This window comes from Phalacrocorax aristotelis, chromosome 14 (genome assembly GCF_949628215.1).
Source record: "Phalacrocorax aristotelis chromosome 14, bGulAri2.1, whole genome shotgun sequence".
NCBI lineage: Eukaryota > Metazoa > Chordata > Aves > Suliformes > Phalacrocoracidae > Phalacrocorax > Phalacrocorax aristotelis.
The window spans coordinates 12,635,799-12,663,488 of record NC_134289.1 but is presented as its reverse complement, the minus strand read 5'-3'; the positions used below and the strand labels follow the sequence as shown (position 1 = coordinate 12,663,488).

Sequence of the window (27,690 nt, the reverse complement as noted above, 5' to 3'; positions counted from 1 at the left end):
CTTGGTGATTGTGCATTGGGTGCTTTGTTATATTGCTTTTCTTTCAAGCTGTTATGTTGAAAGTTAAGTAAAGATTGTAGATGTCAACATGGATGCAGTCCGTATCCCCAGAGATGAGCACAGCTCCTTAAAAAGAAAGTTCACAAAGAATTAAATGGAAACCATACATGGAAAATACGAAATGTGTCGTTTGTGGCCCTTCCTAGGTTGATGTGTTATGTAAAAACCAACAATAGCTGCTAACAGAAAGTACAGAGATGCAGTGTTGAAACTTTAAGTGTGGTAGTACAACATTTGTGTTTTGCTCTAGCAGAAGAAAGTTGCACAAATAGGTCAATGTAATAAGAGGATTAAGAGTTTAACTGTAAGGCTATGGTTAGAGTGTGGCTGTAGCTCTGCTACGTTAGCAGTTTACTGCGCCCAGCTACTCCTTACCACCTTACCACCAGAAGCTGCAACTGAGGTTTGCTGGCATGTGTATTTGATTCCTAGCCAAGTTCTGTCCAAATGACCCAGACTGGCATCAACGCTTTTAGTAGCAGGGTTATTTTGGTCTTTTGACCTGGATGTTCTTTTAGCAGAAGAGGTCATGGAATTCTTTTCTCAGCAGCTCATCTACTACTGGAGAAGCATAAATTTGTTAGAGAAAGCCCAGTTTTCTTCCTTAGTGCTTGAACAAATAATTCTGAGTAGCAGCTAAATCAACCAGTAAATCAGCAAGTTATTTGAAATCTTAACAAACTGGTCACTTCCAAGCTTTATATACTTAAACATTTACACCAGTTTTTCTAGCTACATACAACCAACTTGGTGAGATACGTTACTTGACTGAGTATAGAAACTAGCTGTCCTAAGCACAATCTAGGACACTTTAGTTGTATTAGTAGCACAAGCAGCCTTGCCTTTACTAACTACATCAGTCACAGAGATTCAGTTTTGTTTTAGTTACACTTACCTGACATAAAGATACTAAAGACTGAAGGACAGACAGAAGGACTGATGACCTCATCCGCTCTTTCCAAAGGCTTTGGTTATCTGTTGCATTGTTGCGAATGGTAGGCTTTGTCTGTGATTCAGTGTTTATTAGGCCATTGCCAAGAGAGGTTTGTGTAAGCGTCTGTATACCCGTTATAAAAGACTTCTTAATCCTTTCTTCCTGCTCTTGTCCAGGCGGAGGGTGTTGCACCAATCTCTTCTTGGAGTTCCACTGTGAACCGCTTATGCAGGTGAAACTGATTTCAAAAGACCTCTAGGTCCTTCGGTTTCTTCAGTGACTATTGCACCCTGATCTTAGTTAAGATAAATCTGTGATCCTGCCTCCAGGCTGTCCATAGACAGACTGGTGCTTTTATTTCCTCCAAATCAGGATGAGGTTGGAAAGACCACCACGTGAGTACCTCTGAGTACAGCCTCCAAACAAGAGATGGCTTTTGCCTGGTCTAGCTGAAACCTATGTCTCTGCATCTGTGTGGATATGCGTTTAGAAGGCCGTGGGTGAGAAGTTCAAGCTGTATTTATGTATATCTGCATCCAATCTTATTGGCTCGATACAGAAAATCTTAATGAGTCTGGAAATCCTTCTGCAGACATAGGGCCTAGATCCTGCCTTAGCCCACCACCGTCTGTTTCCTCATTGCTTTTGAGATTTCACGTTTCCTGATAGAAAAGACTGGCTTGTATTAAACAAACTGTTGTCTAATGCCACCCTTGGTCTAAAGCTGATCTATCGAAGCATGATCCAACAAGAAACAGAAATAATTAACTTCTGAAATAACACAGCTTTGTCATTTTGTGTGTGAGCTGAAAGTTTCGTAATGCTAGATCATGTTTTAGCATAGATACCGACAGAGTGCATGCTGGGTGACTTCTGCACAGGCATGCAAGGGGAATTTAATTAGCTGATATACAAGCAGTTTGCAGACTGATACTCTTCATTGAGTTTAACTGCTGTAAAATTATGAAAGCAGGAAGAGAAGGGCTCGATGTGCTTCTTAAGAGCACTATTCAAAACCTGAGAACTAGAAATGTCCTTTTCATGTGTGTTAGGGACTTCGTTATTCTCTTTAACAGGAAAAATGTGTGAATAGCATCTGAATAGCTGGATGGAAAAGCTAAGCTATTACAGATCAATCATAATATGATTTTATTCAAGAGGGAAAAACAGAAAACCAAAGGCGTCAAATTCCCGTTCAGCTTTCCTGCCAAAATCTCACTACCTTTCTAAAGCACGGAAGGCAAGGATAGTCTAACAAGACTAATAAGGACAAAGGAGTTGTTGCTGCAGCTCCACTTACACAACACATTAGCTTCCCTTGGAAAGCCAGCCTTTCTGGAGATGTAGGCAGGGAACGTTGGATTCCAGTATTTTCATGGCACCATTTTTCTTTTGAGTTCTGCGTCTGCTAGAAGTGTGCATGCATTCAAGGGACTTCACTGCTGTGTAAAGCGGGAAGATGTTCTTGGATGGAATCCAGATGTGCAGGATCAGATATTTCTGCTTTTTTTTTTTCTTGTTACAATAGGGACAAATTAAGTCAGTGTCATTTCTGTGATTAACTGCTTATTGTTCTTGCCTGATGCCTTGTCACAGACTCCTACTCAGAGCAAAGAATAAATAAAAAGATGTTTTCATCCTGTGATAGGTGGTTTTTTTATCCCCCTCAGGAATACTGGCTACCTTTGCATTGTGAAGGCTGGCTGCCAGACTGCTAGAGGTGTAATGTGCAGAGGCATCGTTAAGACAAAAGTTTGGTGTTTTGTTTTGTGTGTTTACCATGGCAACAGAAATAATGGAGCTGTAATTCTACCACTGCCATTGTTGACAGCTGGAGCCACAACCATGATAAAATTCAGAAGAAAGGAATGTCGATAGCCTGCAGAAACTAGGGGTTTAATTATATGATGATGGCTGACCAAATTCATCAATCATTTTTTTTGTCGTAATGTTTTTCTGAAGATTGCTGTGTCACAGTGGCAAAGATCCACATATTCTAATGCTGACTGCATTTCAGAAACGGTGAGAAAGCCGCTTGAGCAAATCATGTTTGGTGTTGACAGAGAACCTTCCCACACTGGTTAAAAAGTAGTTATTTGGTTTCATATATTTCTGAGAAAAAAAGCAGCCCCAAACCCTATAGTCCTCCCAGACTCCCCAGCTCTTCCAGGTAGTCCAGTAACGCTCTTTCTGCCATGAAGTTTCCTCAGGTTGTTTTTTAATTGCTGGTAAATTTGAGTGACTCTGGGACTTTTTGTAATCCATTTGATTTTTAAAAGCATGTGTATAGTTAAAAGCATAGCTACCACAGTTTGGGGCAAAAAGGCCCCAAATATTTTCCCTGCAACTGCCTGAGACTGTGCCATTCTGACATGTACTAAGCGACGTGATGCAACGGGGCTCTGTCTTGCAAAGCGGCTGTCCAGCAGCGCAGGGCCGCCCCGCTTTCCTGTGGGAGCAGGGCAGCGTGGCTGGGGAGCAGCCAGCCTCTGGGATGCGGTGGGGGCCTCGTGCGCAGAGGGCTCTGCCGGCGTGCTTGGGCAGGCTTCCAGGCGGTGATTTCTGGTGCATCCCAGCACACGTGGCGTGGTGCCTCCGGTTTGGTCTGTGCTGGGTCAGAACCGCGATGCTGTCTTTGCTTCCAATTAGCAGAGACCTTGTTTTGTGGTGAGATTCCTCAAAATACCAAGCTTTGCGCAAAGGTTAAACAGAAACGGCAATGAAGGGGTAAACCGAGCAGGTCTAACCAGAGCGGCTAGTGACTCCTAGGTAGGAGGGAGATAAGAAAAGGCCATTCGGCCTAGTTTGGCCTAGATAAGCTCGGGGCATGCTGAGTGGCGCTCAGCCATTTGGAACGTCGACTCTCCGGTGCCATCAAAGAAGTTACAGTCGTTCTCCTGCGCTGCTTGTTGCAGTTACCTTGTGTCACCGACTGGACTGTGCCGCCATTGCTACCGCCTTTTTTTTGTTTGGTTTTGGTATTTTAAGTGCCAGGTTAAGAGGAGACCTCAGGAGATAGTCCCAAGGTAGCGAAGATGAGTCCTCCGAGTTCACGGCTGGAGCAGTGCCTAATGACCACAAGCAACTCCAGCGCACGTTCGTTGAACGATGTTGTGACATGTTACTGGCTGGCTTATCTGAGCAAGTATGTTCTTGAAAGTAATATATATGTAAGTGTTTTAAGTGCCCCATTAATGAGACTACTTGAATGATAAGCTCGCTACATCCCCGGCCTTCGGTCATTATGTTTGTTCTGCCTTAAATTCGTTTAAGCACAGCATCTTATAATGCATTTCGTTTCTTTGCTTAGCCTGGAGCTAAAAAAAAACCCAACCCGTGAGGAGAAAACAGGTCCCGGGAGGGAAGAGAAGGTTTTTTACTCATTCCAGCCCCGGACGGCGGGGACGATCCCCCTCCGGAGGGCGGGCGGGCGGCGCGGTGGCTGCGCGGAGGGCGGCGCGGTGGCTGCGCGGAGGGCGGCGCGGTGGCTGCGCGGAGGGCGGCGCGGTGGCTGCGCGGAGGGCGGCGCGGTGGCTGCGCGGAGGGCGGCGCGGTGGCGGCGCGGAGGGCGGCGGGCGGTGCCGGTGCCTGAGCCGAGGGAGGGAAGGCGGGAGGCAGGCAGGGAGCCCCCCCCCCGTGTCCTGCGGCGGGGCCGGGAGCCGCGCGGTGCAGTGCGGGGCCGCGGTGTGAGTGCGGGCGCGGGGGGCGGCGGGCGGGGAAGGACGCGGGAAGCAGCGGCGGGCGGGGGCCGGGCTGTCCCTGTCAGCGCCGCCGGGCCTGCGCCGCCTCCCGCCGGCCTGCCCCGGCCCCTCGCCCCGTCCCCGCCCGCCGGGCGCGGTGCGTGGCCGGCCCCCGGAGAGGGGGGGCGACCGCTGCGGAGCCAGGGGCCGGGGCGCGGGCGGCGCAGGGCGGCGTGAGAGGCCGCTCCCCTCACGGCCGGGCGGCCGTTGGACCCGCCGCTCCGCGCGCCGGCAGCGCCCGGCTGCCGCCCCCCGCCTGCGGGGCTCTGAGATCCCGTCCCGGCGGTTTAGCGCTTTGGTTGATCCCCGCTCTCGCGTGTCGCTTAACCCGGGCGTACGCGGGCGCAGGACGGTCAGCGGACGGCGAAGGGGCGCCGTGCCTCGCGTCACTCCTAACGCGTTGGTTTGGTCTCGCGTGCGGTCGCACTCCTCGAATTTAGGAAATCCGCTGAGCGCACCTCGGGGCTGCTTGAGAGACCGGCACAGGGCCCTCCCGCCTTCTCTAGAGCCACAGGGAGAATTTCCCCATCAGACCCGGTTCGTAGCACAGGACAGAAAGGGCAAACTCGGTTATGGGGGAATTGTTCTCAGCTGGGCTTATCTGTTGAGACTAATGCGCTAAAGCCTAGTTTATGGGTAGAGCCGCCCCTGCTCTATGGGTTGGAGTTAAAACATACATTGATTATGTTGTATTTTTGCTTCTAGCAACGAATAACGTTGCTCTTAAGAATTGGGTAATAGGAGGAACGCGAAAGTTCAACTACAAGCAAGGCCTAAGAATCCGAAAAGGTGGCAAAATAATTCTTAATTTTAAGCTTGAATCTGTAAGGGTTGCAGCTGGGTTGGAACAGGCAGGACCGCTTGCTGCCTGGCAAGTCGCTGTGGTTTTGGTGAACGCTGATTTGCGTTATTAGTGAGTCAGTCGGTGTTCCCCTTCTCCCCAACCTCGGCAGGCTGTCAGAGCATGTACCCTTCCTGCTCTGGATCCCCAGCAGACCCAGCAGCCAGTTCAGTCTGTAGGATCTTCACATAAGTACTTTTTGGTACAGTTTGGTGCTCCAGTACTTCCCCCATCTCTGTGGTATCTGCGTTTTGCTGATTGAGCAGGGATTTTAATTTTCCCATACATAGTATGTGTTCCCTCTGAACGCACCTAGAGAGCTGGAAGATTTCCAAAGCGTTGTGCTGGAGCTCTTTGCTCTCCTTTGCTCAGAAGAAGAGGGTTGTTGAGATGTTTGGGTTCTTTAAAACATTCTCAGAATGGGGGAGATTATTTGGTCTAAGAACTAACTCCCTTTCAAAGGAAGGAGTATGGTTTGCTTGCTTGACACAGCAACCTCCTCAGCTAGAGCCAAGCGTGGTGTTGCACTGAATTCAGTAATGAAACGTGCAGACTGGGAATAAACCTAAAAAGAGGCTTGTTATTCTCCACACAAGGAATGGTTTGTTACAGGATCTTGACAACAGCAAAAAGAAAAAATCCCTTGTGATGTGAAAATTACTTACGTTCCTGCCATCAGAAACAGGAGGCTTCTTTGTGCATTGATTTTGGCATTAAAAGGACAATTTAGGTTGAAAGGGACCTCTGAAGTTTCCCCAGTCAAATCCCCACTTAAGCAGGACTAATTTTGAAGATCAGTCAGGATGCTGTATTTTGTAATCCTTAATGGTATTGAAAAGCTCATGAAATCTTGATGAGCATGTTACCAGGCTATTGTGACTTGTAAATTTTCTTTATAGGAGTTAGATTACAAAGATATTTGTAATTATATGACTCATTTCTGGGGGGAATGTCTCATAAAATACAATCAGCTCAACTTATGTTTGGGGTAAGCAAGTTGTGACAAAGCTCGGAAGGATTTTTAGGCTCCATATGGAATGTCTTGGGGAAGATGGGGGTGGGAGAGTGGGGAAGAATAAGCAATGGTCAAAGCCGTTTTAGACAAGAGTATGTGTACTAGTGCAGTCCAGCTTGTCAGCGTGCCCGCTGAGTGTTTCCACTTTTCCTCATCTGTCTTCTTAGGAAAAGTATGTAAGTAAATCTGTGTGCTACCCTGAGTTTTATTGACAACTTCAAAGCACAGACTTTCCAGGTTTTTTTGACGCAGCTGCAGTGGGTCCTGTTTACACTGGTAAAATAAATGTTTGAGGTCCAGTTGTGGGAGGAAGGGAAATGAGACATCTAGAAACCCGTGTTTTGACTGGTCTTCTTGACACAAAGTGAAGACCATCAGCTGGCACTTAGGGCAGGATTAAGACTAAGCTTGTTTAAATTCTGGTTAGCTGAGTACTGACAGACCATAAAATAACTCGCTTATCTTGGAGATCTCTTGTGGTCACCACAAAAACACACAAAGAGATGTTTTTCCTTTTTCCTTTGGCCTCTGCTCTCTATAAAGAGAAGTGCTTCTGGAGGTTTTGGCAGAGTTGAGAACTTGCAGATCTGATAGTTCCAGAGAAAATGCTCTTTAGCAAAGGGGTGTTGCCACTAAAGCAGGTAGCCTAGCGTAGAAATGCTGGGTTAAGTCACCAATACAGCCTCTATATTGAAGCTTTTTTCTAGCATTGTGCATTGGGATGGCTTTTTAATTGTTTCCAGGGTTGTTTGTATTGTTGGCAGGCAGTGTGCACGTGTGTGGGGGTGTTAGAAGTAGAATAGGCTGAAACATAGGGAAAATACTAGTTGTAAAAATGCACAGCTCTGCAGAAGAGCAGAGTTTAGCAGGCAGATCTTGAAGTTTAATGCTGTGTTCCCAGCTTCAGAAAAGCTTTCTGTAATTCCCGTTCCCTGGACTCACCCACCCACCCCAGGGTGAGGGTAGCCGTGTGTTCAGTTTAAGGAAAAAAAAAGTTGAATGATCAAGCTACCTTTAAAGCAATCTTGCAGTGGACTGGACAGCTGTCTTTCATAACTGCCGCAGGGTGACTGTGGCGCAGATTGCTTAAAGACGCTGAGAGCCAGGCCTTGGCCGCGAGGCAGAGGCTCCAGAGCTGGACTCCTGCCTAGTCCTGCCCACTTGCCACCCGTGGCAGCACAGTTTGTCTTCTCTCGTGCCTGCGCTCGCATTCAGGGGGAGCTGGTGGTGGCTGATGCTGGTGCAGGCTGCACGGGGTCCGGTGAGTGCATGCATGCGCCTCGATGTTAAAGGCTTACGGGATGCTCTGTTGTATCTTCTCCTCTTGGATTATGGCTTGTGGGATGCTCTGTTGTATCTTCTTACCGTGGATGGTCGTTTGATGTTTAAAAACTCATAGGGTTTGATCACAAGGCAGTAGCGTTTGTATTTCAAGGTGGGGGGGAGGGTTGTGAAGTTAATTTGAGCTTCAGATTTCCTTAACAAACAACAGCTAAACAGAAATGAAGCTGCTAGGTGCAAATGCTCAGCTGTTTTCCATTTAATGCCTTCGCTTGGGGTTCAGTGACATAGATGTGTTGGGGCTCAGCCTGTCTTGTTAGCAAATGTTTTAATAATCCTGGCTGCTCTTTCCCATATGCATTTTTGAAAGTGGCTCGCTATGGTGTTTGCTTACCAGGGGACAAATTTCAGTATCACCATGTAGAGCTGCTTCTTCCATTCCCCTATTGATTTAAAGAGCAAAAGATTCAAGTATTTGAATAGGGTCTTTTTTTTTTTGTCACTGAGTGGAGACCAAAGAGTCCAATTAAACTACAGAGGTGTGTTGACTAAGCTTAATGATCCCCCCTCTGTCAGCTACCAGTGAGTGGAAGCTGGCTTCTAGCGATACTAGTAATGCTAACAATAATAATAATGCTAATAAAAATAAAAAGCTACTTGAGAACTACTCATTAATCAATTGTCACAAATTTGGCAACATCTTTGTACACAAATGACTTGCACAAGGGATTAATACTTGGTTTCTACCCCCCCTGCCCCCCACCTTGTAACTAAGAATTAAGAGAAGAACGGTTCTTGACCAGACAAGATTCAAGTCCAAAGAATAGTTGGATAATCAAATGCTAGAAGGGAGCAGGGCTGTAGCCTTTTGGGTATGCCACAGAGATTTTAAGTCTTAATACAAGGATGTTGCTGCGCCACAGCAACACGTTTTAAGTTATATTTTGGTCATTCCAAAGGCTGGGGTCAGAATGGTCTCTGATAGAAGTCAGGGGCAGATACCAAAAAGTTGTCATTACAGTATGATTTTACATTTGAAAAAAGTATGTAGAAAAAGCAGATAATGGTCAAGGAAGGTTTCCCTTGGTTAGAAATAAGTGGTGGAATGGGGGGGTATCTGTTCCCTTATCTGCGTTGTTTGTGTGAACTGGCCTTGTGTCCTGCTCGGGATCATGGCTTACTCGCGTTTCTAGATACTGCAATACTGTCTTCCTTGGAACCAAGGATGCTGTTAAAAGAACAAAGGCATCTTTTTTTCCAAATGTTTTCTGGTTATTTCTGCAGACGGGCAGTTGAGTGTATTTGTTTGCCAGTAGTATTCTGCAGCTAGTTTTAAGGATGGAAAGAAATTTTCTCCTGGAAAATTCTGGGCACTGTTGTTCTGACACAAAGCGAGGAGCTACTCCTAGTTCTTACTTTCTGAATTACGACAACAGCGAGCTGTGAGGATAGAGATTATGTGTGTCTCTGCTTTCTTGCCAGTCACAGTGCGAGACAGTGATATTTTCCTATATTTATGAGGGGGGAAAAAAAACCTCTCCCATACACACAGCAGTATTTACCAAAACAGTTTATCAGGCAATAGGGTTTTGCAGATGGCTCTGGAAAAAAATTGATTCTCCGTATTGTGAAACACTAAAGTTGGGTGACTGCAAATCTACAGCCCTTTGTAACACATAGCTGTTGTGATGTGACTTCTTATACTGCCAAAACTCCAGTGACTCTTGTACCAGTTATTGCTCAGAGCTGGATCTTGAATTTTGCCGATGAGGCAGGGCTAAGCGTGCTTTCCTGCATCCTCGTAACTGACACTGCCTCACTGGAGGGTGGCTGTCAGCCCTTTCCGGGCTTGTGAAACATGCGCAGGGGTCAGGATTGGGATGTGGGGGGTTTGTGGATGGGCGGTGGTTAAATAAAATTGTTACCGATCTAGAGTTGCTGGTAAAAACAAGCAGTGTTTGTACTTTAGGGCTCGAGCAAACACATGTAATGGTTTCCATTGCAGTGTTACCAGTTCTAACTGATGGGTGTGGGTTTAAGCTGTTTGTTTCTGATGTTGTTTCTGCTTTAGCAAGAGTGGAAGTAGGTTAGCCTGTAGAAGGTGCTGTCCAGGGCATGTTTGTCATGTTGGATCACTGTGCCTAATAAAATGGTTGCAAGTCTACATATTTCTGTCTGCAGGCATGACTGATAAGCTCTTACTTTGGCTTGGAGCCTCCCTTGGTTCTAATGGGGAACTGTAAGGAGGAGGAAACATTACCAGTTATGGTGAAGCAGATAATAGATTTTTTTTTATTAAGTGTTCTGGGGTATATTTGTAAAATTCACTGTTTAATGTAGATTAGTGGGAGGGAAAAACCCATTAAATCTACAAATGCTTCTTTTTTGAAAGAAACCACTGTCTTAGTGTAATAATGTAAGTTACTGGCTAACATAGAGGTCAACTTATCATAGGCTTTTTATTACATGCACACTTCAGTCATCGTTCTCCCCATTACGTCTGAGCACTTTAATAATGAATGGTTTTGTCAGTCTGGTAGCAGGATCAGGTAAGAATATCTTTTTAATAGTTTTGATGTGGGTCAGGCACAGAACTGGAATGTAATCTAGATCTTCTAAAACCCAGTTCAGTACATTAATAAATATACAGATCATTTCCAGTCAAACCAAAATTATCCATGTGAGGTTTTAGTTGTTGTTTTAATTCAGTTCCTCCTTGTCTGGCATCATCGATGTCCAGTGTTAAAGCTGCTTTCTTCTTTCTCTTTCTAGAAATGTCCTTCCTGCCCGACTTCGGGTTCTTCACCATGGGCATGTGGTCTGTTGGTCTTGGAGCCATTGGTGCAGCTGTGACAGGGATCGTCCTTGCTAACACTGACTTATTTTTGTCCAAGCCGGAAAAGGCTACACTGGAGTTCTTAGAGGAGATAGTGCTAAAAACTTTGGGATCAGGTAAGATTCTGGATGTTTCAGCCCACGTTCTTTGATAATTGGGCTTTTATAAGAACATTTGTACAGCAAGGGTTGGAAGAGTTTTTCTTAGTCTTTCCTAGTTATGACATGTAGTTGGGTGTCCTTGATAGCAGATAATTCTGGTGAAGGAAAAGCAACCAAAGATTATATTTCTGGATGAAACATAACACACTTCTAAAAAATTAATAAAGCAATAATACTCTGTTATGCATATAGAAATCTTTTTTTGATAGAACTGTATTTGAATGTGGAATTCTCTGCAGTGCTTTGTGTTGGTCGTTGAAGTGTTAATCATTATAAACAAGAATCGGTGATATTATTGTTGATGCTGTTTCTCCTGTATAAACAGAACAAAGAACATTCAAAGCAGGTGAGCTGTGGAAGAAGAATGGTGCAGTGATCATGGCTGTGCGAAGACCTGGATGATTTTTGTGCAGAGAGGTACTTGCTAGGCTTGGGAATTAATTAGGAAGTGTTGAGCTCTACTTGCCTAGGTTTCCTTTGAATAAAGGGAGGGGGGTGAAAGGGAGAGTCATCAAATACATCTGAAGTATCTGAAAGGTGGTGTTTCCTGGCCCGAACTGGTTGCCAGCTAACAGCATACTTAGTTTTCTTTGCATCTCGTTTGTATAGCCTAGGTCCTGAGCGTTTTCCTTCTGAAGGCGATGGATACATGATTTTTACATCTGCCAGTGACCTAGCCCATAGTAATTAGAAAGGGAGATTACACAAAATCCAATTGGTAATGAGTCTTACGAGTTAGTTGTATTCCATCTGTCCAAAATAAATCTCTGTGAGCCAGGTAGTCTCTGGTCAAAAGCAGCCCAAGACTGGACTGGCAGAAAGCCATGAGATAAAATCAGCAAAAAAGAGATGTGCATAAAGGGGATTCCCTCACTGTTCTGGATGCTGAATGTGAGGCAGGAAGGTAAGGAGCCTGAAGACAAGGGGTTACTGTTCCATAACAAGGTGGATTGGGAAACAAAATTTGATCCTTAAGTTGGCATTAGGCTCTGTGGGCGGAGGTGGGAGGAGACACTTAAAATACGATTTGAATGTACTGTGTGCTTGGGAACAGCCGTAACTTGCACCTTGGCCATTATTTTTCTCATAGCTATGGGGGAAAATAGCTATTATGTTGTTACTCACTACTTTATAGCATGGAGTAATTAATATCGCAATCACTTAATTGCAGGATCTGTTCCCATCAGTAGTAACTGCTTAAGTATGTGCAGAAGTCATGGAAGGTTAAAGATTAAAGTACTTTTCTCTTTGAACAGGTGTAGCATAGGCAGGAGGGGAACGCGCTACGTGCCTGACTCCGTGCCTTTCCCGTACAGTCAGACAGGAGTTCATTAATGGTTTTTAAAATTTTTTTAATGCTAACTTCCTAAGTACAAATAAAGAGCCCAGTTCAGAGAATTGTGGGGTTTTTTCTTTGAAGAAAAAAAAATGAGGAGAGAGAAAATTAATTTTCTAATTCTTATTTTTGGTTCAAAACTTCAAATTTTTAACAGAGGCAGTCGTACTACTGATCAGCTAATTAGGGCAAAGAATTGCTTTGTATTTTAACTGTGGAGGTGGATGGAAAAGCTTTTAAATTGTCTAACCTTGAAGTTATTTTTGATTGTTGAATACTCAAAGCATTTTTGTGAGCTGACTCTTGCCGTCCTCCTAAGAACAGTGTAGTTGCCCTTTTTTTTTGTCCATTAATGTTTCTCCATAGTATGACAGCTGCTTCTTTCCCCACTGTCATTTACCCTGAGTTGGTGGAACAGTTCAATAGAGTGACTTGCCGTGTATGTTAACCTGCAGGCAGTGGGGTTTTATTTTTTTACAAGAGAAAAAATACACTGGCTTCCCACTATCTTACACTTTGGTAAGGATGTTGAACTTTGTCCATGTTGACAGCACCAAGAAGGAATATATACTTCCCTGGACAAAGTGGTGGGGTTGAAAAGTGGCCATTCTCCTTCATAGATCACCAACCTGATGTCGGTGGTAAGAACATGCTTCCATTACCCACTCCAGAGGATGTCACAAACCCTACTGGAGTGATGTCTTTGGATCCTTCAGAATTGAGGCCTGTAGACTTAAGAAATATGGAGTCTTTTATCTTTGTCATCTGCATCCTAAATCATCAGATTCCATTTTTGTTATTTAATATAGACCGTGTTTAACGGGACGACACTTCTATATCTCATGGCCTGGATCTGGCCGTGTAGTGATCCAGTGCTCCAGTCACTGCCAAAGCACCATGGACTCGCTAAATATTGTGGGTATCAACCAAAGCAGTCTAAAGTAGCAGTACTCCTGCCTAGTACTAAGGTAGCTGAACTATCAGAGGGACAGACTGAAATGGGAGTTGTTCTTTTCGGTTGCCTCTGCCTTGGTGGAGATAGGAAGTGTTCTGCTTGGGTGTGCTTGTCTGCTTTTTACAAAAACATTAAAAAACAGTTTCACAGACTAGACGAAATGGCCACAGCCCTGTGGTAAGGCTGTGCAGCTCTTGTGTGCTATAATATTCCCACAAAAATAAGACTTCTTTGCTTTCTCTTATTGTATCATTTTTAAATAGCAGTAAGGAAAACAAGTCAGGTCTAGTCCCAAGATACTGTTTGAAGTCTAATCTCTTGAGATTTTTCAAACTTAACTATGCTTTTACATTACCCCTCCCAAAAGCCAAGCAAGGAGATACAAAATAAACCCCACCAAACTGCTGAAGCGCCTTTCTCCAAAAGGCTAGTGAAAGTTCGATGGTATCACTATGTCTCCAGAAACAGCAGTTTCTGGTCTTATGGGGACCCTGCTGCACTAGTCTGGAACGTCTGTTTTCGGACGTGTTATGTCACAATACAACTTTTTGTCTTGATGATTATGAGAGTTTTGAACTATCTAAAAGATCCCAGATAAAATTGCTATTAACCCCCCTTTCAGAAAGATCATAAGGCATTTTGTTGAGGAAATATAGAAAATAATTACCAGATCTTTAAGAAGAGAAAAGCAGGGAAAGATCTAACAAGTGTACACTATGATCCTTTAACTCGTACACTCACCACTCAGTGTTTGCTTGTGATGCTGATTCATCCTTTTTCATTTCCTCTGAAAAAGACAGAGAGTAGTCAACTGGACAGTTGCCTTTAACCTTTCACCTTTCTCTAATGACTTTTCTCCTGTCTGTTTACTCCATCTTTCTGCTACTTGATGCACAGTAAATGCCAGACATCCCGCAAGCCTTTGAGTTAAGGCATTTCGGTTAGGTGGCTGAGGGTGTTCATGTAAACTGTGTTCAGTTTTTAAAGTGTGGAGTTCTTTGTGGGAATTTTCTCCAGTAAAAATTACCTTTCTCCATTGGAGATGAGAAAAAACATATTTGCAGTGTGCATTTGTTGGAAACCTCGGAAGCCTGTGTACAAACTGTGGGAGCCGAGATTCCTTTGGCAGAACAAAAAAACCCAGCAAATGAGTGGCAACACTCTTGCACACCAGAAAAAACAGTACTGCTTCTGGGATACTGAAGGTGTATGAAGAAATTCCCTGATTATTTTCACTGGGAAAGTTAAGCGATGTGTGGGCACTATCTTTTTGCTGTTCTGTAAACACTTTAAAAGATAGTTGAAGCCCTAGCACAGGCAAAGCATAGCTACAGCTTTGAGTTAAAAATATTTCTCCAGGATTTTAATGTTTTATCCAGTAAATGCTCAAAATATCTCCTTCCTCTGTGTTTAATGAAGAAAATTTTAGTAAATCTAATGAAGGTCTGCCTAAGAGTAGAGCTAGTTTAAATGTCTGGTTTATGGGCCTGTTTCTGTTTTGTGCCTCAGGCTAGGATTTATGTACGTTTCTGATGCTCTTGACATTCAAGGTGAAGCTTTCCTACCTCCATCTACTCTCTGAAACGTTTGGGGTTTTTTTTCTTTCTTAGGAGGCTTCTGAGCTCTCCTCTCTGAAACCTCAGCTGTCCAAGCTGGGAGTCCCTCTCTATGCTGTTGTGAAAGAGAAGATAGGGACTGAAGTGGAGGATTTTCAGCATTACTTCAAAGGAGAAATCTTTCTGGATGAAAAGGTACAGTGAAGTCGGTGTTCTCCGTTTGTTTAAAAACAAGCTCGCAAATATCCTCTTTGAAAAGCTTGTATAAATAATATAGTTAGAATGTGGCCTGAATGAGAAAGGCTTTAGTAGCATTGTAATTTAAGAAGTTAATTAGCTTTGCTTTTCTATATATATATCCTGCTCAGGTTACAAACCGCTCTATAGCTATGCACTGATAACACACTGTTGCAGGATTATTCCCCCTCTCTCCTTTAACAGGTAAACAATATGGCCTATTAATATTTATTCCTTTCTTACACTGGCTCTGTGACTTGCTGATGTTTATGATGTGTGAATCAAGGTCTGAAGGTGACAGACATAATTAATTTATGACATACAGGCTAAATTGCGGTGATGTAGCTTGTCCCAGTGCGCTCGCACATGCTCTATTGCCAGTGTCATGTCCTACAAAACCACAGCCCTCCTTACTCCTTAACCCAGAAGAGGCATTTAGAAATCATTTGGCTTCTGATGGAAAAAGGGTATGTCACACTCAAAATCAACTAGGAGATACCTTTGTTTTCCCTTTGTTTGATAAAGTTTCAGGACTAGGCACCACTGCCATCTCTTTACCAGCAGTTTTATTGCCATACTTCAAAAATAAGATGATGTTTATCAGAAAGCACCCTTGTTGTCAGCAGTAGGGATGTAGATGCACATGGGGCTTAAATGCCTGTAGATCCCCTTAAAATCCACAGGAATGGTGACGGTACCTCTGGTTGGCTGTGTGGACGTAGGTGGTCAGGTGATGTGTTAAAGAGGTTAGTTCAGGTGCAATTTCTTTTTAGCTCTGCCTGGTTAGCTTTTGTGTGTTTTGTCCCTTCTCGGATACAGGGTTGGCTGGTTTCCTGAATGTCATTTGGGAGGAAAAGTCCTTTTCACTGTGTTTGCTGAGATATTTTCTGTTTCCCTGCAGAAAGGCTTCTATGGTCCACGCAGACGAAAAATGATGATGTCGGGCTTCTTCCGCATTGGAGTCTGGCAAAATTTCTTCCGTGCTTGGAAAAGTGGGTATAGTGGTAACCTGGAAGGAGAAGGATTCACCCTGGGAGGAGTATATGTGATTGGGGCAGGAAGACAGGTACTGCAGGTCATCTTGGAGGCTTCTGTGTCTCCTGTAAAACGAAAAGTTTATTTTCTGGAATTGTTCAGTTGCTGGTCAGTGGATCTCCCGTGGGGAGACTAGTGTATGAATTTCTCTCTTGTGTCTTTGACTAGGGTGTTTTGCTGGAGCATCGGGAGAAAGAATTTGGAGACAAAGTAAGCCTACCATCTGTCCTTGAAGCTGCTGAGAAGATAAAACCGCAACCTTCATAAGCAGAAAAATAGTTGCACGTGATTCTGATCACAGCTTGAAATGTAGAGTGAATCTGTTCCTTGAACGTGCAGTCTAATTGCTTCTTAACTATTTAGTGATCAACACAGAGGAAAGCTTCTCTACTCAAACATAGAAAATGATGAAAATCCTCCTGGATCTTTTTTTTGTTGTTTTGCAGCGTTCAGGTGGTCAGGATTTCAACTGCTCTTTTGTGTCTGACTGTATTAATGAAAGGCTGGGTCTAAAATCTGACCTAGCCTAGATGTTTTCAGTCAGAGACAGTCAGTTGAAAACCTGTCTACCTAGGGGAGCAAAAGTCCACTAAGGCTGGAGTAATGGAGCACCAGCTGAGGTTGAAGGATAATAAAACTTCATGTAATTGAAATGCCTTCGTTTTTTGGTTTTTCATTAACATGTAAACACATTTGTATTTCTAGAGGTCTAAGTCCAGTCAGTCTAGATTATTCTGAGATTCTGCGGTCAAGACATGCCACTACGTTTAGCCAGTGAGTTTCTTGTTAATTAACTACTGGCTCTAGATCTTCCAGCTTCTTGTGTGATTCCCTGCAATGAAGATTGAAGACATCTGATGTTCACTTTAGAAGATAATTGTGGCAGGAGGGCAAGTTCCTTCTTGTGTTTAAGATTCTTAAAAAGAAAAAAAAAAAAAAAAGGGACAATATCAGCAGATTAGGTAGAGTTTCCATCCTGGCTTGAGTTCTGCAGCAGAATGGCTGGGCTGTTACTCCTAAAAATAGATGTAGTGTTGCACAACATGATCCCTGAGAGCCAGTACCATACGTAGCCAAATATACGTAGCTAGAGTGAAGTATGAACAGGACAGCATGAATTCTCCAAATGTGCTGATGTTTCAAAGTCTAAACAAATTTTAATGTTGCACTTGGAAAGGATTATCAAGTGTTGCATATCCTTCACTAGCTGGTGTATGTAAAAAATGTGCGGGTTAGAACATAGAAAGCTAGCACAAAAATGGAAGGATTCTTTTGTCCTGGCAGCAGGTCAATCTGAACTGTCATTCTGCTTTCTTCTGACTCTAAAATTAATGAAACCTTCATGTATCTATCGTTGGTACTGAGGGCAGGGATACTTGGCACCTCTGAAACTTCAGTAATATGCCTATTTTTGCTCTGGGTGCCAGCGCCTATCCACCGGTGGTGTTGAGCTGTGTGCAAAGAATGGTCATACATGATGCTGACCGTATGAAACCTATATGCCAAAATGTCTAAACCTTCACAAACAGTGAGGCCTGGCTTTAGTCTGGGTTATATCAGTTAATGCAGGCTTTAAAAATACATCATTATGAATGAAATCCTGACTTCTGGTTGGGGTTTTTTTATGTCCAGGCAGAACTAATTTTAACTAAAAACGTTTGTGCGCTTCAGAGCGTTCTTCACATTTCTCTGAAACAACACTTGCAGTGCGGATTTTGAGTGATTCGTACATTCACCAAGAAGTTTCATTTCAAAACTAAATGGAAATTGGACTCATGTATGCTACTATCATCAGAAATCTGTGTTTGTTTTGGGGGATGGAGGAAGGAGGAAGGAACAGAAGTTTGGAGAGCAGGGCAGCAAAGTCTACAGCAAATTGATTACATGATGCAGACTTTATAAAGGCTCTCCTAGCATTCAGAGCCTGGTGCAGAGAACCATGTGTTGTCTGTGTCCATGTTGGGAGCTTTTGGGTAAGTATGCCCATAAGATGGTGTCTCTGAGCACCCAAAAGCTTTTTGACATCAAATGACTGACCGGGGGGTCGGCTCCTCTGAATGGCCTCCAGGGCAGCCAGACAGCTGCCAAGAGTTTGCTCTGTGACACAAGGAATTGTGCCTGAGGGCTTTTTGTCCTGGGTTTCAGCACTGAAAGGAAGTACCGTATAAGTGCTTGCCTGACACAAGGCACCTAAAACTCTTCCTCTACAAACCTGCAAAGTTCAAAGCACTCTGTAAGTGGCCACTTGTCTGCAGTAGGTGTATTGTTACTTTGGAGTGCAAGTGGTAGGAAACACAAAAGAGATGCTAAAAGAAATGGGTGGGAGCAACTGTTTCTTACAGTTGCAAGGTGCTGCTAATAACAAAGGCCTTACAACAGGAGAATTCTGGATCATGGCTCCAGTGGGAACTGGAAAGCTTTGCCACTGGCAGAGGACAGATCTTGCACAAAGAGAAGGTACTGATCTTAGACCTGGATTTTAGGCCTTGTTCCAAGGGCTGTTTATGCATTTCACATAAACATGAAATGTGAGAGGCATAAACAGTCCTTGGAGAACGGGATGGAAGCCAGACAAATTCCAGGAAATTCAAGATAAAGTGCCTTTAGAACCCGCTAAGACTGGAGGGCAGCTACTTAGAGTTTTGTGTACGCACAATTGAATTCCACCCACTCCGACAGAGCTGGCCCCAGTTCTTTCTGTCAGACTGCAGAAAGTCCTCGATGATGAGGATGCCACGGGGTTGCAGCCCACCCAACTGGACCGTGCTTGGTGATCTTGGAAGCAGAAGCAGGAAGCCATCATGTCCAGCATTTAGAATGTTTAGCTGAAGTATAATGGCTGCTAAATGTATGACTCATTAACGCCGCAACAATGAAATGAGCCTTTAGTGGAGAAACATTTTTAGAAAGACCCATGATGTCCTTTTGAGGGTGTTTATTAAAATACTCATGGAGACTGACAGTTCTCCGCTATGTCAGCTTCAACAAAGGCGCATGTGTGGTAACCACATCAGACCTACATCTGGCAGTGTCCTTTCCTACTTTTAGCAGTGATAGTTCCCGTAAACAGCTCACGGGACAGTGTACTTCTTGGTTCAAAAGTTACGTAAGCTTACCCACATTTCAAAGTGTTCTAACCCTGTCTTTCAGAGATCAAGTCAAAATTTGGAGTCACAAAAGGTCCAAATGATATTTGAAAATGTTCTGAAAAAATATTGTTCATAAATCTGTTGGGTTTGTTGCTTTTTTTTTTAAGCCAACCTTGGGATTACTTGGAGTTGATTCATCTTTTCTGAATTCCATGTGGACAAAATACAAAGGGAGAGGATAGAAAATATGCAGTGCCTAGGAGCTAGGAACAGTTAACAGGAATTAGAAATGGGCATGAGGCGAAGAAATAAAAATGACAGCAAAATAGTAATGGACGAACAAATGAACTCTAAGTGAATTTCCAATGATGGAGGCTGCAACGTCCAACTATCTAGTTTAAAAAAATGTTTTCTTCTTTAAACATGGAATGTTAATTGAATTTTTCTGAATTATCTTTCATAGTTGTTGATTTTGTTGTACCAACAGCTACCTCTGCTGGCCCACTTCCTTAGGTGCATTTAACGTTTCGATTTTTTTTTTTTTATTATATATGTACGCAAAATCCAAATAATTTCTCAGGGCATCAAATATCCCATCACAGTTCAACACTCAGCTAGTTACTGGAAACTAATAATTGTACCTTTGTTTATTCCAGGCTTGAGAAACAAAACTCCCCTGTAATAATTTATCTTCCATTAACTTCCCCTTCTTTGTAAGCCTGCTCATTTTTTTCAGTACAAATACAGGGTAAACAAAATTTTTAAGAAGGAAAATGCTGTGAAGTCAAGGGGGCAAGTGTAATACAGGAAGGTTCTTTCTACTTGAACATTTAAAAATACCGATTGCATTTCCTATCTGTGGTGTCCTTTTAAAGCCATTAGAAATACGGTCTTGCCGCAGAGGGTGTTTTCTGTCTATTTCCTGTTCTGCATTTCAGTTTCCCCGGGTGGGTTTTCCATTCCCACGGCTGTCAGACTGCCTGCAGTTGGTGCCATTTGTAAATCTCCACGAAGAGAAGGGAATGCCAAGGAATCCCTGCCATTTTCTGATGCGTTTCCTGTGATGCGCTTTGGCAGAAAGAATGGGCAAGTTTCTTTTTCTCTCCGAACCGCTGGATGTCACTGCTACCCCAGCCGAAATGAAGGGCAGCAGTAAACCCCAGTTCTTTTCTGCAGTAAAAGATTTGCATAACAAAGATGCCAGGAACAGGCCGCTGTAGATTCCGATTAGGCTAGAAGAAAGCTCTCAGAAATGACATCTACTCCTGAGATCTTTTTACTTGTGCGGATGTTTTCCTTTTTAAAATAAAGAGACTTAAAGGAAGGTTATGCTGGCTTGAATGAGGCAGTCTGTGGAATACAGAAATTTCTAAATGAGTGTGGAGGGAATAAATTATTAACAGACCTCACCGTAACCCTTGCTAATGTCTTATGTTTTAGTAATATTAATTTTAGATACTGCCAGTGCGTGAGAGGCTTCCTTTATTCCACAGACTTCTACCAGAGGCTGATGTAGTGGAGCGGGAGCGGAGAGGTGCAATAGCCATTGGCAGCAGCAGAGGGAGCCGGGGAGATGCGTAAAACACTGAGGGGAAAGGACTGAAGTTAGATCACCGATGCAGTCTAATCCACGCTAGCGTTATTTGAGATCTGAATAGTTCCATCCTAAATTATTCTTTTTCTAACTGATCTCGAAAACGTTACAAAGGTTTTCCCTAAAATATTTCTACTTTCTCTTTTAGGTGCAGCTACTCCTTTCTCGGTATTTGAAGTTTAAAATATTTTAGTAGCTTCTGTGGGCTTTTTTTCCCCGCACACCCCAGTCTCTCTTAACCTCATCATTCCCAAAACCACATTATAATTGCAACTTTGACTCTGATTTCCAGAAACATCCCTGCATAAATAGAAATTTCTTTCACTGAAAAGTTGTGTTTGATGATAATGACAGCACTGAGCAGATAAAGTGGAATTGGTGAACAGGTCTGGCCATGCCATTGTCCACCAGCCACTCCTCATAATGGATCATTCATTAATTTCACGAAATGCTTTGCAGTGGCCAGAGGAAACAGCATTGACAAACCACACGTGAACATCGGCTTGCACAAGTGTCCTGGTTTCAGCTGCGATAATTTTCTTTGTAGTAGCCAGGACAGGGGCTGTGTTTTGGATTTGTGCTGAAATCAGTGTTGATAACGCAGAGATGTTTTACTTGTTGCTAAGCAGTGCTTACACTAGTCAAGGACTTTTTCAGCCGGGACAGTGACCCCAGCTGACCCCAGGGATGTCCCACACCACAAGGCGTCATGCTCAGCATATAGAGCTGGGGGGAGAAGGAGGGGGGGATGTTTCAGAATGATTCAGTTTGTCTTCCCAAGTCACAGTTACGCTCGATGGAGCCCTGCTGTCCTGGGGATGGCTGAGCACCCGCCTGCCCATGGGAAGGAGCAAATAAATTCCTTGTTTTGCTTTGCTTCCACACGCAGCTTTTGCTTTACCTGGTGAACTGTCTTTATCTCTACCCACGAGTTTTCTCGCTTTTACTCTTCCGATTCTCTCCCCATTCCACTGGGGGAGAGTGAGTGAGCGGCTGCGTGGCGCTGAGTCGCTGACTGACGCTAAACCATGACAACAAGTTCACTAACAAATCAGATTTTCCATTTTCATTCCTGCAGTGCCATTACACCCTTTTACTTGTGAGGTGACTGTCTTTTAAAAGTCTTCCATTTTGCCCTAGCACTTAGTTAATGTTTCTGTGATGGATGAGATTTTTACCCTAATTTTCTTGGCGACACAGTGAAGCACACAGAACAGAGATAATGTCAAAGGCAAGTAAATGGGACACAGAAAGGTTGTTCAAACTATCTCCATGCTAACAGTGAATACAGCCAATTCAACTACTCTGCAAACTGCTAACACTAACCATTTGACAAACCTATTTTAAATTGCAAGAGAACCTTATTCTACCGATGAATGCCCTTTCTAATTCTAGTCTTTACATCCTAAAGCTGCTGAATTTCCCATTTCCCCTGCTGAATCTTAGCAGTTACTGTTGCATCCCCTGCCTTCCAATCTCTTACAGACACAGCACACTGAAGCTTCCTGCCTTGGCTCTGGACTTTACTGCAGATGTGACTCAGTGCTCTGTAAGATGACTGAAGCACTTCTGAGATGGAGAAAGGGTCTCTTCTAGTTCTTTTTACCACCTCATAATCCAATGATCTTTCCTAGCTCCCCTTTCTCAATTATAGCCTTCATAACATTTAGGTGATTCTTCTTCTAGCATCTTCTTTCAGCTTCGCCAGTCGATTCAATTTTAGTTTGGTTTCTAAGAAGCCTTGAGCAAGCTCAGGGAGGCCTGCTAATGGAGGAGTCTGTAGAGAAGCTGCTATCGCGCAACAGTCTTTAGTTGTCTCAGCAGAGTTAGAGATGCCTGTCTCCAGACCCAGAGTGGAGCCCTGAAATGGTAGCTGTCTGGGGGGCCAGGGTGAGAGCTGAGCCTTGCTGTGGCCCTTGAAATGTTCAGCCTTCCCTGCCTTTGGCTTAAGCCAGCAGTCACAATACCTGTGCCTAAGAAAATCTCTTGCATTCAAGAGTTTTGAAGGCACAAACAAAACCCCCCTTTTTTTAAAAAAAAAAAAATTGCTGCTATCTTTGTGAGAAGCGCTTTTTCCTGATCTAGGGGGAGTAAGGAAGTCTCCAAAGTCCAAGCCCTGGAGCAGGTGAAGGAAGCGTAGGGAATACTAGGCCTGTAATCATGCCTCTGGTGTTTGAACCACCTTCCTTGGCCTTGCCTTCCTGCCCACAAATGTATTCTCACAGTGAGGCACTGAAGAAAATAGTTTTTGCTGTATATATGAGGAATAGAATGAAGATGACAGAAGTGCTTCCCTGTGTCGGGAGACCATAATGCGCGGAGCAGAAGGGAACAGGAGCCAGGCACGGAAGCTGGAGCTAAGCTAGCCAGGGAAGGGGAGGGGAGGGGAGGGGAGAGGAGGGCATTTCCCCACCTGCCAGGCGGTGACTACCGCAGGTGTGAGCTATCACTTGCTCACCACAGGGGTTTAAAAACCACGACTCAGCCCCTTTTTCCCAGCACCTCGAAAGAGAGATTTAAAACCCCTGGGGCGCCTGGAGACTCAAAATACTCTTCGCGGTCGTTTAATTTTATCTTTTCTTTCCCTTCAGCTTCTGGCTTTCCAAGGTAAAGCTCGACCGCACCTTCAGCGCTACTGTGGGATCGCTGTCCCTGGCGCGCTCCTTCCCGCTCCGAGAGCCCCCAGGGCTGAGGAGGCGCCGCTGAGAGACCGGCCTGGCCGGGGCGGAGCCGCCTCAGCGCGGCCCCGGGGGTGGGGCGCGCCGCCCTCCCGAGCCGCTTCCGCAGGGCGGGGGGGACGCGGCCATAGAACTACTCCGAAATAAAAAAGCTGAGAGGCTCACCGGAGGGTTCACGGGCTCCCTCCAGCTGAGGGGGCTCGGCCGCGGGGGTGTGAGGGGCGGCCGTGCCCGCCGGCGGGGCGGGGGCCTGCTGGCGCTCGCAGCCCCGGTCCGGCCTCAGGAGTCTTCGCGGGGCGCCGGGGCTCCCCCGCCAGCCCGGGGGGCGCCCACGGGGGTCGCAGCGGGCGGAGCCGCCCGGAGGCCGGCGGAAGCCTGAGGGTTCCCGAGGGAGAGCTGGGCCCTTTGTGTGGAGCACGGCTGCGTGGGGCAGCGGGCGTGGCCGGGGGGTGGGCGTGCGTTTCGGCCCCCGGCGGCAGCACGGTGGCGGCTCGGCGGAGAGGGGACGCTGGTGGCCGGCCGGCTGAGGCGGGGAAGGTCCGGGAGCTCCGCCGCGCCGTGCCCATGGACTAGTCGAGACAGTGGAGGGACCCCCTGCGTACGGCGACCGCCGCCTCACTGTCCTCCCAACTCGGCGAAACTTAGCGAGCAGGCTGCTGCCCCGGTGAGTCCTGCCCGGCCCGGCCGTCTGACCCGGGGGCTGCGCCGCCTCCACTCCCTACGGAATGCCACTTTCTCCCTCTTCCCCCGTCCTTAAGTACCGGCCTTTTGACCCGTCTCTCCCCTGCGGCGTCCCCTGGGAGCTGGCAGCCATTGAGCCGGGCGGGGAGCAAGGGCTGCCCCGCTGCCCTCCGACTAAGTTTGTTTCCCAAAGCCGCGGGGCCGTGGCGAGCCTTTGTCCTCGTCCATTAAAGGAAGCCCGAGAGGCCGGGCGAGGCTTCCTCTGGGAGTCCACGCGAAGTTGTTTCGTTGGGTGAGGTGCCACAAGGGAGAAAAATAATTAGAAAAAAAAAAAAGTCTTTCGGGGTGTTGCAGCCGCAGGGCGACGTTCGCCTGCTCCGTACTCCGCCGTAGCACCGGCGGCTGCCAGCCCCTGTCCTCGGCCCCGGCGTCGCTGTTGGCAGGAGCGGCTGCTCCGTGCATGTGACGGTTGAGGCCTAAACTCCCCCCTTCCCCCCAGTTTAAACACTGATTACGTGTAAGCCGTGTTAGCGAGGGACCTCTCTGACACCCTCTCGGCTTCCCGCCGAACACCTGAGGTGACGCCGCGCTCAGCGGCGGGGTGGTTTCGGTTCCTGTGGGGTCCCGGGGTGGGCGTCTGGATAATTAACACATCACCAGTCCCCGTTTGGTCGTTCACCTTCTACCAGGTTGTCTTTGTAGCTTCAGGTGAATGTTTTATTTCTGGTCTGTGACTGGTGCTGCTCCGTACAGACCCTGTGAGGAGAGTTGAAGTAACCTGCATTATGCACCGTTACTGTGGGGAAAGGTTTTTTTCCCTCCATTGTAAACGTCTTTTTTTTCTCCTTAATTCTCCTCTGTAAGCTACTTTATATTTACAATAAATGTGTGAAACTGTAAATGCTTTGGTGTGGATGGTTCAGAACCTACCACTGTCTGCTTGACAGAGGAATTGTGTGAGAAGGGGTCAGCTGGGAATTCAAGTCCAGCCATTCGTGTGAAGGAGGAATGAGCTGTGGGGGTAAACTGCTATGTAGATTTTTTTAAACCAATCCAGGACACCTGTGTTGTTGGAGTGGTGCTCTTTATCATCTGGCTAACGAAACTGGAAGAAGTTACTTTTTGGGTGTAATGTATGTCCTTTTAGCTCTGTTCTTGTGGGGTGGGAAGAACAGAGTGCCTGCCCTTAGAAGATTTTAATCTTAAAAATTATAATGCCACTGAAACAGTAGCTTTTAGAAACAGCTTCCCAGAACTTTAGGAGTGCATTTATAACAGTGTTGAAAAACAATGTGCAAGTAATTTATGTGGTTGGTCTTTTGCTTTATTTTTGTTCATCTTGCTCATAGATGAACAAAGCCTTCCTAAAGGTGAGGTCTAGAACTAAATCAAAAATCATTGAAAGTTTCACTTCTCTGTCTGGTGTGTGCTCTGTGTGACTTGTTTAGCGTAAATTGATCCAGTTAGCTTCCTTTGTGTTGAAGCATTATCTCTAGTCCTTAGGCAAGAAGACCAAATCAGAAGAAACCTTACTTCAGTCTTAATTAAGCCTTACTGTTGTCTCTGGGCATAGGCTTTGCCTGACATTTAGTAGGCTGTGGAATAATCTTACGCTGTGTTCCTGTTTAAAGCCTCTTTCCTCTTCTCCCTGCCCCCTTTGGGGGGAGGGAGTCAGAAAAAGAAAAGTATTACCTTTTGAGAGCACTGTGTTCAGAGCTGTGTCTGTGCAAGAGTCTTTCTATATGTAACATAACTGACAGGACTGAAACAGGGTATGTTTGCGGCTATCTTTCGCTAGATTTAGACATTTTGATATTTAATGAAAGGATCATGAAAAGCCCTTGCTCTGAGCCCTGAAATGCTATCTAATTGGGGCACTTTCTTTGGTGTTAAAGATGTAACCTTTTGCTCTTAAATGTAACAAGGAAATTGTTGACATGGTGTGTTATGGATTTGGTCATGTCTGAATGCAAATGTGTAGATAATCTGGATGAAGAAGTTTAAGCTGTAAGCTAACTTCTAATGCATAACTGAGGAACATGCTTTTTGATCCCTCATAGATTGCTTTGTCTTGAGGCTGACCTCTGGTTTTTCTTAAAGTAGTTATGTTTAGTTTATGAAGCTTTGGTGTGTGGCCACCAGTTGGTCATTACCTGTAAATGAATAGGGAAAAAAAAAAAGAGGGCAGGGTAGTATTTTTCTGCTGACGAACTCCAAAAATTAAGTCATCTATATAGTTTCCCATTGTGTATTAGATATGGCACAGTTTGATCACTGCTGAGCATGAATAAATTAAAACTCTTGTTCTAGTCTTGCTGTATTAGACTAGAAATCTCATTGAGGTGGGGGGTGGAGTGGAATTAACCAAGCTGTTGTCAAAACTGTTTCTACAGATCCTCCTGTTATGTAATTTTCTGTTATAAAAAAACCAATAGTTCCACTTGGGTGGGGTGTGTTAAAATGTTTCAGGCACCAGACAAAGGAGACACTTAAACTTCACTCACATGTGAATCAAGAATGTTTTTACCTGTGGGCTCTTTGTGCCATGCTGCTTTGCACCGTGGCTTCCTGGGTCAAAACTTCCTGTTTCTGGTAGAAAGGACTCTTGGACTTTGGTATTTGTGGTGCCTTTCCAAGGCTAACAGGCTGCAATTCACAAAATCCATAAACATGCTATGGCTTTCATGTTGCTTTAAGCACCTTTATTGAAATACCTAAGATAAAGTAAATCAAACCCTCAAACAAGACTTTTCATTACTTTGGAGTGAATGTTGCAGGCTGTTGCTAAGGGGGAATTAATAAATGGTCTTTTTCCATGTGGTTTCTGATTGCATGTCCAAAGGATGGTCACGTGTCTTCCTAACTAGTATTACAGTCCTAAAGTCTATGGCTCTTATAGAGCTGTAGTGTTGGTAGCTTGTGTGAGGGTACATACATAGCCTTCCAACCCCTAGCGCAGCTCGGGCAGAGATGGGATCCTTCTCCTTGACCCTTTTGCTCATGCTCAGCCAAAAGCATCTGATAAAGCAAAAGTTAAGAACAATGTTGGAGGTGATTGGGGAAAAGCTCATCAAGGTTAGATTGTGGGCTTTGAAGTTTAATAGTTTGGGTCCCCCCAAAAAAGCGAAGACCTCATTTTTAATCTAGCAATTGGGGGGGAGAAAAAGTGTGTGGGTAGAACTGAATGATGACTTCATCTTGAAAACAGCTACAATTTAATTACTTAAATATAGTTGTATGTCTTGCATTTGAATTTTTTGCATTGTAAAGCAGCTTCTCTCTATTCTGGATGACTGAACAAAAGCTGTTTTCAGTATGGTCAGTGAGCTGAAAAATCATTGCTTGGTAAATGCCTCTATTTTAGGCATGTCACAGGTGAGGATTACAGCAGAGGATTTAACCTGCAGAAAATGGTGATCCTCAAATATTGACAAGATAAGGGATTGTGATGTTTGCAGTGGAAACCATTGACTTAAATGGCCAGTCTTTTGCTGACCTTCTTTACCAGTCTGAAACAAATCTTGGGATTGAAGCCCTTTGAGAGCAAAGTATCACTCTGCTCAATTATTCACGCTTGAATTCTGCTATCACTTATGCATAAAACTTTTAACAAATTAAAATAAAATATGCTGACCACAAGAGGAACTGTATCCAAATCCAG

The 27,690-nt window shown here is 44.8% G+C and overlaps 2 protein-coding genes and 1 long non-coding RNA gene across 9 annotated transcripts in view; 2 read left to right on the top strand and 1 right to left on the bottom strand.

The window, feature by feature from the left end:
• Nucleotides 1-3,873: 3,873 nt before the first annotated feature.
• PRXL2A (peroxiredoxin like 2A) lies at nt 3,874-16,640 on the top strand. Of its 5 annotated transcripts, none has more exons than XM_075109710.1 (6): nt 3,874-4,135; nt 10,644-10,823; nt 11,194-11,285; nt 14,770-14,910; nt 15,854-16,018; nt 16,156-16,640. In XM_075109710.1, exons 1-6 carry the CDS (start codon nt 4,030-4,032, stop codon nt 16,252-16,254), a joined length of 783 nt encoding a protein of 260 aa, XP_074965811.1. In that variant the 5' UTR covers nt 3,874-4,029; the 3' UTR covers nt 16,255-16,640. The 5 variants fall into 5 exon arrangements, with proteins under 5 accessions (XP_074965811.1, XP_074965815.1, XP_074965812.1 ...); XM_075109714.1 differs by lacking the exon at nt 3,874-4,135 and adding an exon at nt 4,331-4,365; XM_075109711.1 differs by lacking the exon at nt 3,874-4,135 and adding an exon at nt 4,560-4,680.
• On the bottom strand, nt 15,497-23,604 carry LOC142064584 (uncharacterized). The gene is made up of 2 exons (XR_012663161.1): nt 23,514-23,604; nt 15,497-16,903 (listed from the first exon to the last, which is right to left on the bottom strand). It is a non-coding gene; the product is annotated as an uncharacterized LOC142064584 (long non-coding RNA).
• A 266-nt stretch (nt 23,605-23,870) lies between these two features.
• Nucleotides 23,871-27,690, top strand: part of TSPAN14 (tetraspanin 14) — a 48,371-nt gene continuing 44,551 nt past the window's right edge. For all 3 annotated transcript variants that reach the window (XR_012663159.1, XM_075109709.1, XM_075109708.1), the window contains exon 1: nt 23,871-24,012. The gene's annotated coding sequence lies outside the window, so the exon portion shown is untranslated. The remainder of the gene's footprint in view (nt 24,013-27,690) is intronic.